This window comes from Castor canadensis, chromosome 9, assembly GCF_047511655.1.
Source record: "Castor canadensis chromosome 9, mCasCan1.hap1v2, whole genome shotgun sequence".
NCBI classification, from domain to species: domain Eukaryota; kingdom Metazoa; phylum Chordata; class Mammalia; order Rodentia; family Castoridae; genus Castor; species Castor canadensis.
The window spans coordinates 41346807-41360043 of record NC_133394.1 but is presented as its reverse complement, the minus strand read 5'-3'; the positions used below and the strand labels follow the sequence as shown (position 1 = coordinate 41360043).

Genomic DNA, 13237 nt, shown 5'->3' with positions numbered 1-13237 from the left:
AAACCCATCAAACTCAAAAGGAGCATGTACACAGGTGCAGCCACCACACACAGGTGTGTTGTGGGGACCTCTTTGCCATCTGATGATAGTCCTACATTTTAAGTAGTTTGTGTTGTTTTAGGCACTTCAGTTTCTCTAAATGTATTTGCTTCTGAAGAGACCAATTTCACATGTCTCTTAGTCCATAGGACTGTAAAATCTCACTAATTCAAACTAATTATGGTGAAGGCATGCCTGAGCTAGTGAACGCCTTACATCTGTTCCTCTTAAACCCACGTTCCTCATTACTGTGTATTTCTAAATGGAGAGCTTTTCACGACTGCTTTAATTAGTAGATGGGTTTAAAATCAGAACCTTCTTTTACCTGTTTATAGTTGGGTTTAGTTTCCTTTCTTTGGTAGAATGGTGGAGTTTCTTTTTCTTTTCTTGCGGTACTGGAGTTTGAACTCAGGGCTTTGCGCTTGCTAGGCAGGCACTCTGCCACTTGAACCATTCGGCCAGCCCTTTTTCTTTTACTGTTTTTTAAAAAATTGACAGATAAAATTGTGTATCTTTATCATGCATAGCACGTTTTGAAATATACATTGTGGAATGGTTAGGTCTAGTTAATTGATGTCTGAGTTACCTCACAATGTTATTTTGGTGGGGGGGAACACTTGCTATCCACTTTCTTAGCATTTGTCAAGGATGTGATATATTGGGATCTAGCATGGTGGTGCACGCTTGTAATCCCAGCGCTCTGGAGGCAGAGAAAGGAGGATCATAAGTTTGAGCAGAGCCTGGGCTACATAGCAAAAAAGAGAGAGGACAATATATTCTCATCTAGAGTTTCTTTAAAATGACCCCCCAAAATTAGGTTAAACCTGTCTTGAGTCTTGTTTACATTACTAATTTAGTTAGTAAGTACTTTCTTGGTTTGGGGCAGGGAGACCTCTTCAACTTCACAATCAAAATGATTTCAAATTGATGAGGTTCAAAGAAATAACTTTAAAAAGTGTTACTGTTTGTTACCTTGTTTTGTACTTCCAAATTAAATAACAAAATTTGTTTATAAACAGGCAAAGTATATTAAAATATAAAATGTTAATAACTTAAAATGTTCTTTCAAGCTGTATTTTGTTATATGCTTAAACTCAAGATTGGAAATTTCCTCTTATCAATTAATTCTTCTGAAAGCCAGACAAGCAAAAGATTAACTCAGTAAACTGAGTTACTACTAAAGCGTGAATGGATGGTCATGCTAGACAAAGGTACATTACATGAAAAAAAAAAATGGTGCAGCAAGATTCTTGAAGATGTTCAACCATAGAACTATGAATTTATAAATTATAAATCCCTACTTACTGAGTGATTTAAAATTTTGCCCTTCAAATTGGCAATACGTAATCATTTATTTATTCATGGAACAGTTTTTCGTTGAGTGACTTTTTTTTTTGCCGGACATACGTAACAAATAAAAAGCTTATAAATCACTCATAACTTTTGTCTTGGTAGCTCTTTATTGAACATAACCTGAGGAAATAATGCAGAAGGGAGTACAAACATGAACACACAAAGATTCATGTCATATGGGAAAACAGTCATCAATCAGCCTGCTGCAGGGCACTGTGAGATGAGTTCTCAGTGACCATGGAAGAATATGGCGGGTCTAAATGAGGTGACTTCAGTTGTCAAGGTCTGGTGATGAACTTGGGTTATGCTGATGACTGGTTACTGCTATTGTGTCACTTTCTCCTTAGGAGAGGAGACAGGAGTCGGGCATCCCTATTAATGGTTGATCTTGTGGTTGCTTTGCAGTCAAATAAAGTGCCGGTGGTGCAGCCATCCCACGCGGTCCACCCTCTCACTCCCCTCATCACTTACAGTGATGAGCACTTTTCTCCAGGATCACACCCTTCACACATCCCATCAGATGTCAACTCCAAACAAGGTGAGAGCTCTTGTTTTGCTAATTGATGAGTCAACCGTCATTTGTGCAAGTGGCCCTCCAGGTGCCTCTGTTTCATGGTGTTTCATGGGTGGGTGACTCAAAATGCATGGGTAGCCAGGGCAGTGGCGACCCCTGTAACTCCAGCTATTCAGCTGACGGAGATTGGGGGTGGGGGGAAAGGTTAGTGAGACCCCATGTCAACAATAAGCTGGGTGTGATGGCACATGCCTGTGATCCTAGCATAGGGAGAAGGATCTGGGTGTGAGGCTGGCCCTGGGCAAAAATGTGAGATCTTATCTGGAAAAATAACTAAAGCAAACAGAGCTGGGAGCATGGCTGCTTAGGAAGCGCCAGGCCCTGAGTTTACAAACAAACCAAAAAATACCCCACATTTGTAGAAGAGTGAATTCACTGGTTAGCACTTCTTTAGAAACCCATAAGAATTCATGCTGCTGCTTTAATTTTTCAGGATTAAAACCAGAAAAGCATAGTAGGGTCATTTTCCAAATGCCAGCTCTGAAAATCTATGATCCACAACCTAAACCATTATTTTTAAGTCCATGGGTACATGAGCATGGAAAGAGCATCAAGCTGTCCTAAAAAGTGGATCCTCTGCAGTTTATTTATCTGAGCATAAGGGTCTCCCATCCTTATCCACTGGGGACAGTGTTCACCCCCACTAGTGCCTAAAACCACGGATAATACTGAACCACACATGGGATGCCTCCTCCATCATAAGCGCTTCCCACAAACTAGGGCCACAACTTTTGCAGGTGCGATGGCAAAACTAGCACAAATTCTTTCTTCAGAATTTCACAGATAGAAAGAAGATTGATTGTTACCCTAAACCTTAGGAAGTGCAGCATATGATTTTTTTTTTCTTCAATCGTTAAGTTTAGAGCCTTCACCTTTTCACCTTTTCACTTTGTGGAAGTACTTTATGTCTTCACTCTGGCATATCTGAATTGCCAGCATAACTATTCTTGCCTTTAGGGCCATTTTTAAGTAAAAAAAAAAAAAAAGGTTATTTGAACACAAGCACTGTAAGATACAGGGGCAAAGGGATGGTTTATATCCCAGGCAAGGACTGAGGGGACAGTACAAAATTTCGTCATGCTTCTCAGAACAGCACTTAATTTAAAACCTAAAAAATTGTTTATTTCTATAATTTTTCACTTAATATTTTATAATAAAACACTTACTTGAAGATACAGCTACTGTTGTACTTGGACTTGAGTTAGAGTCCAAGTACCTTGATGCACAGAAGGTAAGAATCCCCTATGCAGATGTGTCCAGCTTGGCCTGTTTTATTCCTCGGTCCCAGTCCTTCCTCCACCCTGCTTCTTTTTGTCAGAACCCTCCCAAGAATAAGAAAAACCAAAAGGACAGGTTTATGGCTGTATAGTGAGAAAGGGAATTAGGGTAGGGGTCTTAGGGAGAAGGCTGAGTTTGAAAGATCAACAATATGATGTTGGAGCTGGGATGCAGTTCAGTGGTAGAGCCCTTGCACGGGCGAGACTTGATATGACACAGGCATTCAGTGTGTGTCCTAAGCTCAGATCAGGGTCTGAGCTGAGAACCAAAAACATGTGGATGACAAATGTAGATTTAAAAGTCTCAAGCAACCAGCAAAAAGAATCCAACAGTGTATTTTATTTAGCTTAAGTATTTATTTTGCAATTAAATAGTGCTTTCTGTGTCCTAGGTCCTGTTCAAAGCACTTTGAAGCTTTCACTTCCTTAAGAGAATGACAAATCATGGTTCAGTAGTTTTTTGCTCAAGAATTCTAGGATTGTTCACTTTGAAAAAGAGATAAGTTGGACTGGTGGAGTGGCTTAAGTGGTAGAGCGCCTGCCTAGCAAGCATAAGGCCCGAGTTCAAACCCCAGTATTGCCATAAATAAATAAGTACCAACTTCTCTTCTGTTTCTAATCTCTGCTCCTCTCCTGCTTTGTTTGGCTTACTTATAATTTATATCATTGCTTCTCAAACTTTTTTTTTTCTTTTTAGTAAAAACAAATTCTGTAGAACTGTAGAGAAGCAACTGGTGGCATGACCAGAAGTCCTCTGTTGGCAGTTTCTTAAGCCTTGGTTTTGTTTTTCAAATGTTGTGATTTTTTGTCTTCTATTCCATGTGCCATTCCTGCTTGTTTTAATATAAAGATCCTGTTTTCAATTACGTGTTTGTCCTGGGCTTAATGTACCTCCCTAGCATATACCTCTGGGGGTTTGTAAACTCTGGCTTGAAAAGCACTCATTTATATGATATTGAGTTTATATGATTCCATTTGTGTGCATTTGTTGCCAAAAAACTAAGCTCTGAAGGTCCCTTGCTTTCTCCTTTTTCTTTCTGCTTCCTTCCTTTGGGGTGTATCATGTAGCTGGGTTAACAGCATGGTGGTTCTGAGGCCAGAGTTGCTCATTTCAGTGTTCCTATCCAGAAGACAAAAACAAAACAAAACGAGTATCATGCCTGTACTTTAACCCTAGGCAGAACTAATAGTAAGCTTAAATGGTTTGTCTGTGGAACCCGTTCTCCTTGTGCAAAAAAACCTTCAGATTATTTTCCTCTTAGAGGTCACATTAGTTTCTACCTCTCCTCTCTCGCTCCCTCCTCCTTCCTCCCCAGGTGTGCTTGTGAGTGTGAAGGAAAGAGTAAGGAAGGTAATGCCTAACGTTCGTGTTCCTACTCTTTCTCAGTATGGTAAAAATATGAAAAGGAAAGAACTTTTATAAGGTATTCTTAGTTCTTCGTATTATCTATTTTAACCTTATAGATACCAGCAAGCACTTATACTCTGACTTCTAACCATGATTTTTCATGTCAATATAATTAAACATTCACGTTCCCATTAAGTTTCAAATGTTTACTACTCAGTTGGTTTGGCTGTCTTTTCTTTTTTTCAAACCTGAGCACTCTCCCTAGTAGACTCTAAGATTTGGGGATTTCTGGATCTCAGGCCAAGGGAGGCAGCAAGTTGAAAAAAATCCCTCAAAGTTTCTGAGACCTCAACCTGCAGGCTCCCTTATGGTCACCCCTACCTGCTCCCAGACCCAAGGAAAAAAAATCCCAAGCATGTGTATGGGGGGCGGGGCACTTAGATCCAAAGAATCAGTATTTCTAGCAAAAAAAAAAAAATTTAAAGGAGATGTGAGATATCTCTTTTAAAAACACCAAAAATATGAGTTGATCTCATTAAGAGTCAAACCTTTCTCCTTTGTGCCTACTTTCTGTAAGAATAGAGAAATAGTTCTAACTTCAAAGTCAAATTGAGATCACCTGTGAAGGTAGCACTTCATACACATATGTTCAAGGCCTATTAGGATCCAAATGAAACCCAGAGACATTTTATGCTATTTTTAAATTAATTTTCTTTGCAGTACTGGGAATCTAACCCAGGGCCTCATGCATACCAGGCAAACATTTATACCACTGAGCTGCACGCCCAATCCCTCTAAGGCATTTTAAGTAGTAAAAGTGCCATATTTAAAGAGCATCTTTTGTGTGCTCACCTCTCATCCCACATATTGGTGGATAAATTTATAAATCACCACATATGCAAATGGCCTTTTAAAGCCATGGTCAGCTGTGCGAAGCAATTCAGGTGGCTCTTTTCTCTTCAGAATGACATTTCCCCAAATATGTGAAGTCTGAGTTTTTATATTTTAAATTTTATGCATTTGCCTATATCCTCCTGCCCCCCCTGTCCTTACCTAAGGTAAGGCTGTCATCTGGGACTGGAATTAGTGGCTTTCACAATGGTAGGGCAGTGTACTCTAGGGGGTGTGAGCCTGAGAAACAATTGGGTGGCACTCTCCTTTTCTGTGGAGTACAACTAATACAGAACAGCGCGACCTTGGAGCCCAGAGGACTTGACGTGAGGAAAAGCTTACTGGGAGCTAAAGTGGCAGACGGAGACCAAATGAATCATATCAAGTGTGACCACAGTGGGGCTGGAGATGATGCCTAATTAATCTCTGATCCTTTGAGGTGTCACATTCCCCAAATCTGTGTGTCCATAAGGGCCCCAGTGAAAATATGAAAGTGGTAATTTACCTAATCCTTGAGCACATGGAAGGCTGCTTCTTTGTGAAGGTTTATCATTTTCCATTCTACACAAAAACAACCATCTACCATTTTCTCAACCAAAGGGAAATAATGAGGGTGAAATAAATCATTTAAAAGTCTATTTGGATGACCGTTTTCCTGGAAAAATCTTTATTCCTGCAGGAATTTCTCAAAACATACTGTCTAAAGACCCTGTTTTCCCAAGTGTTAAATTCCCAAGAAAGGCTCACAAACTGAGTTTATGCAATGCCATAAAGCATTTTATCTCTTGTCTGTTGTTTTTCTAGTCAAATGCTCTGTGGATCTGAAAATGTTATCCTTTTTTAACAGGCATGACCAGACACCCTCCAGCTCCTGACCTCCCCAGCTTTTACCCTCTGTCTCCAGGTGCCGTTGGACAGATCACCCCACCTCTTGGCTGGTAAGAGCCTTCTTGCAGCCCTCAGCATTCAGACACGTGTTCTTCCTCTTTCCATTTGTGGAGATTAGCTCTGTGAAAATGGTAACTAACGCTTGTGGGGTGGAGGAAGTTTTTACGTCAACAAGCAAGGTGCTAACTTTATTTCACTTCCATTTAAAAGATTTTTTAAAAATGAGGAGTTTGCAGTGGAGTGAATCTGTTCGCTAAGATGTATAGAAAATGACTGGAGCATTTGCTTTGAAGCTTATAGTTTTATGAGTTTTAATTTGTGGCTTTGGGCATTTGCTAGGATTCTACAAAGTCAGAGCTCAGTGTGGCTTTTCTCTTCCAGTTTTTTTTCTTTTTTTATGAATAGCTTATATTTTGACACATGAATTTAGACACATTGAATATCTACTTCTGTTCTAAGTGGGCAAGCAAGGCAACTGACACCTATAGAGAAATTCAACAAAATACAAGCATCTATTGAATGCTAATAAAGCGAGCATCCAATTTCATTTCTGAGGAGCAAATCACTGATTTGGGGACTTTTATTTTTAATGTCTTAATTTTATGGTAGTTATTTCTAAAAACATTATTTCTCTCTTCATTTTTTTAATTATAAAAGGATATATATCCCAGGAAGTAAGAATTATTTTGCATACTGTAGTCTATCTTTACCATTTGATCATTAGCACACAGCTTTCCCTGCTATGACTCTGGTGCCCTCTCCATTTTCCCCTCCTCACTTCTCCCTTCAAAGAAACAGTGCTGCAACGTTAGCAAACGCTTCTCTCCTTTCTCCCTTTGGCTCGATGTCTCCACAGCCCCCATATCATGGCCCTGTCCCCCTACCTGGACATTCTGACATTATCTCTTCTTCATCAAAGAAGAGCCATCCTGCCATGGAAATTCCAGCTTGCAGACACTCCCTTGCTCTTGTTCTCATGCTTACTCTTTTACTCTCCCTTTCTCTTGAGCAATAAATGGCTCAGTCAATAATTCTGTTTGAATTTAATTGACTATGTGTACACTTCCAAGCCTAGATCAATTATTCTTTGGGAAGTTAGGCTTCTCAGGAGCAATCCTGTGCTGAGTTGCATCACTGGCAGCTGGAAATAAAGACTGTAAATGAAAAAAAAATGTGAGAGAGCAGGGCAAAGGGAAAGATGGACTTCTCAGGGTAAGGGTGGAGAGAAATGATTCCAGTGAGTTGGACTTTTGTTTCTTGACTCTAGCATGTGTGTACAGGGGAGGGGGGAGATGCAGTGTTTTGAAACTGTTTATTAAAAACTTTTTATAAGTTTTTAATTTTTTATAAAATTTGATGTTCTCCTTTCTTTCCTTCTCTGAAATTCTCAAAGATTGGGACAAAGAATTCATGAAGCTGCCTCTGAAGAGAATATTTCTTATATTCAAAAAGTGTTTAATAAGTTTTTTTTTTTTTAAGTGCTACTTTGTCAAGGCATTAACAGGGCTGGTGGGGGGAAGGGATGAAAAACAGATAATTGATGGATTGGTTTGCTTTCAAAGTGGAGGGAGATTTTTCTTCCAGGCAAATGATGCCGTGCTGGGGTGGAGGGTGAGGAAGGGAAGGGGATGTGCCTGGAGAAACGCTGTGGTATGTGATACGCCTATAAGACGCCATTTGACTATCCCCCTCTTCTCCCCTCACCAAACTCTTACTGCTGGTTGGTACCTCGTGTTTTTCATTCATGGGTTCCTCTCTTCTGTGACCTCAGGCAAGGTCAGCCTGTATATCCCATCACGGGTGGATTCAGGCAACCCTACCCATCCTCACTGTCAGTCGACACTTCTATGTCCAGGTAGGTGGAGGTGGAAACCGGGCACTGGAGGCCAAGTCGCTCTTTTTGTGCTTGCATCTCGTGCACTCCTGCTTGCCTCTTGGTCAGCTGGCTAGGAGGGTGCATAGCTGAGCCATGCGTGTGTCTGTGCAGTGTGCCTGGCTCCCACACTAGGTGTCACGGCGATTCCTGGGTAGAAGCCAGTAAGACCAGCCACACTGGGAAACAGAAATGTCCTGAAAGTGGACGCTACAAGAAGAGCTCTCTTGATTCAATATATGCTGGGGGTGGACTAGGGGAGGAGGATAAAACCAAGTTTGGAAGGCATTCTGTAATTTGCCTCCTCTGATGAAAGTTGCATCCATTTAACATGGCAGTGTTTGAAAATGCCCTGATAGTCAGCCTTCCTGCACCAAGGCTGTTGGGAGAGAAGGGACAGTGCCCATCCAGGCAGGTGTGCAGCCTAGTGTGTGAATCAGGCCCTGTGGGGACACGACAGTGCAAGCAGAGGGCTGTGAGACCTGCTCTGTGTGATGCTTCTGCTATGGAAAGGATGGCTTTTGTACCTTGTGATTGATGTACACACATCGTGGTGTATCATCTGTGTGTCCGATGTGGCTTTTTCCAGGGAGCTAGCTTGTTGTGCCGAAAGTCAAACTGGTGGGTTATTAACTGGTTGTGAATCTTTTTTGTTTGTTTGTTTGTTGTTTTGTTTTGGTTTGGTTTTTTTGATGTGGTATGAAATTCACAGCCTCTGTGGTGAATTTCAGCATTAGAAAAAATATATAAATTGTTCAGTGAATTGTAAATCTAGCTGGCTGGAGTGGGGGAATGGAATTAATATTCTCCCCTAAAGTACTTTTTTTTTTTTTTTTTTACTGTGAGAACTATCTGATGGCTGGCAAGTAACCAGCATTGTGTTTTGTTTTGTTTTTTTTCTTTTTGCAAACAGTACATTTCGCAAAGCATCATTGTTTGGTGAAATATTTGTGTTCTTACCATGTATCCCTAATATTTGAAATTTTTGGACCCATGTCCATGCAGAGTTCCTTCTTTCCTTTCCAGATGAAGGAATCAATTGTGCCATGATGAAGGATCTGAGAATGTTCTTACAGAATGAAGTGTTTACTTTAAAACAGTTTGAAAAGCAAACACTTGTAAAGCATGTCAAAATTCTTCCACAGTGCTCGTCTAGAGTACTGTTTTTATTTTTCTTGCATGGCAGTTTCCCTTCTTTGTGCTGGCTGGTGGTGGATATTTTAAGATTTTTTTTTTAATGCTGTACAAGCACACTTGTGGGAGGGACGGGGCTTTAGCAGGTGTAGTTTTTACTTTGATGCAGAACTATAACCCTCCCTTTAATTCTGTTACCAGTTTTCCATAAGGCTCAGTCTCTCAAATGTTGCTTTATTTCTGTACAGAAGATCATTTTGGATAATGACAATGGAAACCTTATTAAATGGCAACTGGAAAGAAAACCCAAAAACTTTTTGTCCTTTTTCTCAATTGTCCCCTCCTGATATTAATGTAAAAACCAAAAGTATGAGAAAACTCTTCATGTGATGGTTTGTTTATGAATGCAGAGACTTTAAAATGTGATGTCTTTAGCTTTCATTTAAAAACCATACAAAAACTAAATTTAATAAAGTGCCACATTTCCAATAATTTCTCTTATCGAAATTCATATTTGAAAATTGCTTTGCACGAAAAATGATTAACTTTTGTCTTTATCCTACGGCCTACTGCCCTCCCGGGAATAAAGTGTCAGGGTTTACTATTATTTCCAATAAATGACAAGGAATAAATTGTATTTTCCACATGAATGTAGAAAGAAAAAAATAACTATCAGTCCACTCTAATTTATAGTTAATAGTCGGGTTCATAAAGATGTATTTTCACTCGTAGATAACTGTAGTTAGTGGATTGTTTTGAAATTCCACTGGATTTCAGTACAACAGCCAGCAGTACACACTGTTTTCTCCTCTTTCCTTCTTTCAGGTTTTCCCATCATATGATCCCCGGTCCTCCCGGTCCCCACACAACTGGCATCCCTCATCCAGCTATTGTAACGCCTCAGGTGAAGCAGGAGCATCCTCACACTGACAGCGACCTAATGCACGTGTAAGTAGGTCCTCATGCTCACCTGCGAATGAGCATTCACTGGTGTCACTTCTTCCCTGTCGTTGAGCCTCCCCCTTCTCTGTCGTTCGGAAATTGCACATGGCTCTGCCTAGAAAGGCTTTGGCCCTGAGAACCTTCAACAGCTTGAGTCTCACCTCCGTGATTTGCTTCAGAGATTGGAAAGGAGCACAGGCCTTCAAAGTTCATGGAAATCTTACCAGAAAGGAGGAAGGTTCAGGACACAGGCAGGAAGAATCTTGAGCTAGTTAGCTTCCAGGCCCCCTGGATCTTAATTGAGCTCAGAGTGATAGGGAAGAACCTGTTAGTCCTTGAGTGAAGTAGATTGGAAGTTTGAATGTACTTTCTTCTGGAAATGTACTTACATTGGTTGGAGGTTTCAACAGCACAGAATTCAAGGCAAAGAGACCAACAGAGCCAAAGATTCCCTATTGGGCTAGCATTATCTCAAAATGTTACTGCAGGTTCAAATTCCCTGACCCTGAAGAAATTAGAAATTGTGTTTCTTAACCAGGGTCTGTGGACAAGAGAATAGGGTCACAGGCAGCAGGTGATAGTTGATAAAGCACCTGCAGATATATTCAGAGGGAAGAATATAGATTTGTTTTGGGGAAGGGTCACAAGTTTCATTAGCTTCTCAAAGTGGCTCTTAGCTCCCCCCTTGCCCCCCAAAAAAGTTAAGAGCCTTTGTCCTGAAAGAGGAATGATCACCTGTTATCTGCATCCATCTTCTTCTGGGGTAACCAAAGAACTGAGCCTCAGCCCTAGATGGAACATCTCCGCCATTGCAAATTCATTTCCACTTTGATGTCAAATTCTTCTACAGCTATTGAGAACTCAAAGTAAGAGATCCTTATTCTCAGAGAGTCACTGAGTAGATATGAAGCCCCATGGTTTGCTTGTTTACAGCTCAGTGTTTCATCAAGTGAGCCAAGAGTTGCTCTTCTAAGCTGGTGGCATCGTGGGGGCTTGTAGAGAGTGACGAGGGTCCTCCCCAGGCTGAGTTCAACCATGTCAACAGACATTCTGCTTCTCTCTTCCTCCTTTCTTGTCCTTACTCCTTCTACCTCCTTCCCCAACTACCACCACCATCACCTTTTAGGAAGCCTCAGCATGAACAGAGAAAGGAGCAGGAGCCAAAAAGACCTCACATCAAGAAGCCTCTGAACGCTTTCATGTTATACATGAAAGAAATGAGAGCGAATGTGGTGGCTGAGTGTACCCTAAAGGAAAGTGCAGCAATCAACCAGATCCTAGGCAGAAGGGTAAGTGCTGGGATGGTCTGTAAATGCTTATTGCCACTGTGGAGTGGCTTCATCACAATCTCCCCAAATTCAGTTGCATGTCAGATGGTCATCAGATGTGTTTGTATGACCAGCAGGCACTTGGGAAAGGAAGAAGGGCACAGGGTATGGTAACAGTGTTCTGGAAGATCCATGAGATAAGGCATTGTAAACAGCTTAGACAGTACTTGGCACATAGGAGACTTCCTGAAACTGATAACTGTTTTGACTGCCATTCTTAGAGCAAATATTGATTGTCTTTATTTGTCAGGCATGATGCTTGACATTAGGTGACAATTGGTGAGTAAAATAAATATAGCTCTTAACTTTTTTGAGCATAAAGTTTTGTGACTTGATATAGACAAATAATTACCTGATAAAATTGTGATAAATACTGTGGCTTTAATTAGCAGGAGCCTATGAGAAAGAACACCAGGGGCTCAGGAAGGCTTCTCTGAGCTCATGGCATTTAAGCTGGGCTCTGAGAGATGGGTACCGGTTAATGGGAATGGTGGACCAGCCAGCTCCAGCCAGAGCAGTGTGTGTGTGCACAATGGGAGGGGAAAGCCTGAAACCTGTTGAAGGAGCTAGAGCCGCCTGGCTGACAGACATAGCCACTCCTTCCCAGACAGAAGCAGAAATTTCTGCTGCGAGACGACATGGAAGAATTGGTATGATCTGGAGAAGTCTTCTTGTTTCTGGAGCCATGGCTTTCTGGTTCTTAAAGTGTACACGTGCTGGGTTTCTGGATTGCCCCTTTCCTTTTTATTCGTCATTTCTGAGCCACTGTTAACGTACAAGGCGCTGGGCTGTTACTAAGATAGACACACTAAGCTTCTTCATCCACCAGCTAGCCAAAAGACTAGGCAGTCCTTCTGAGTACTTTTTGCAGGATTGAAATGGCTGTCAGCTGGGAATCTGAAAAGTTGATGGAACCAATTTGAATTTGTCTAATTCAAAGTACATTTTCACTATACCTACATGATAATTTTAGGAAAAGAAATGCTTCATCATAGTTCATGTATGTGTGTTGGTGTCTTAATTTATGACCCTCGCATGTTTGATTTTACATCCTTTCAAGAAACTCATGATCTGTACCTGAATATCCAGGCGAGGAGGGTCTAACCACCCCCGTGAAGCATCGAGAATCATGTGTTACCTGTTGATGAGAATTTTTATTGCGTTTGTTCCCAACAGTACATTTGAGCATTCATAACAGAGAGCGTTCCACGTGAACCGGAGGGAAGCAGACCTTCTTGTATTATTGATTCCCATTGGATAGCTCAAAATGCAGCTATTACCAATCTGCAAGACACCAGGGTTTCCGGAGTAGGGTGCAGTGGTAGATTATAGTTTTGTGGTGTCCTGGGTACAATGCCCGATCTTCCTGTGGATTCTTAAACACTTAATAACGATAATTACAATAATTTCCCAAGCCAGATCATAGCAGATGAATGATTCCTATCATCTTTGAAGCACTCCACCTTAAAAGCCTAAAGGCTGATGAACATTTTCCCTGACTGTTTAAAAAAAGAAGCCAGAGGAAAAGGATTGAAGTTTTTATTTCAGCTCGTGTAACACTCCTAGCTTTTCTCTTTTCTTCTTTGAGTT

At 40.9% G+C, this 13237-nt stretch overlaps 1 protein-coding gene across 5 annotated transcripts in view; it reads left to right on the top strand.

Moving 5' to 3' along the window:
• Lef1 (lymphoid enhancer binding factor 1) overlaps nt 1–13237 on the top strand; it is a 118610-nt gene that overhangs the window by 75935 nt on the left and 29438 nt on the right. For 3 of the 5 annotated variants that reach the window (XM_074041505.1, XM_074041503.1, XM_074041504.1), the window contains exons 4-8: nt 1798–1930; nt 6330–6420; nt 8142–8225; nt 10203–10325; nt 11446–11608. In XM_074041505.1, the coding sequence (XP_073897606.1) occupies nt 1798–1930; nt 6330–6420; nt 8142–8225; nt 10203–10325; nt 11446–11608 (594 nt within the window). The remainder of the gene's footprint in view (nt 1–1797; nt 1931–6329; nt 6421–8141; nt 8226–10202; nt 10326–11445; nt 11609–13237) is intronic. The other 2 variants (XM_074041506.1, XM_074041507.1) reach the window with 1 other exon arrangement.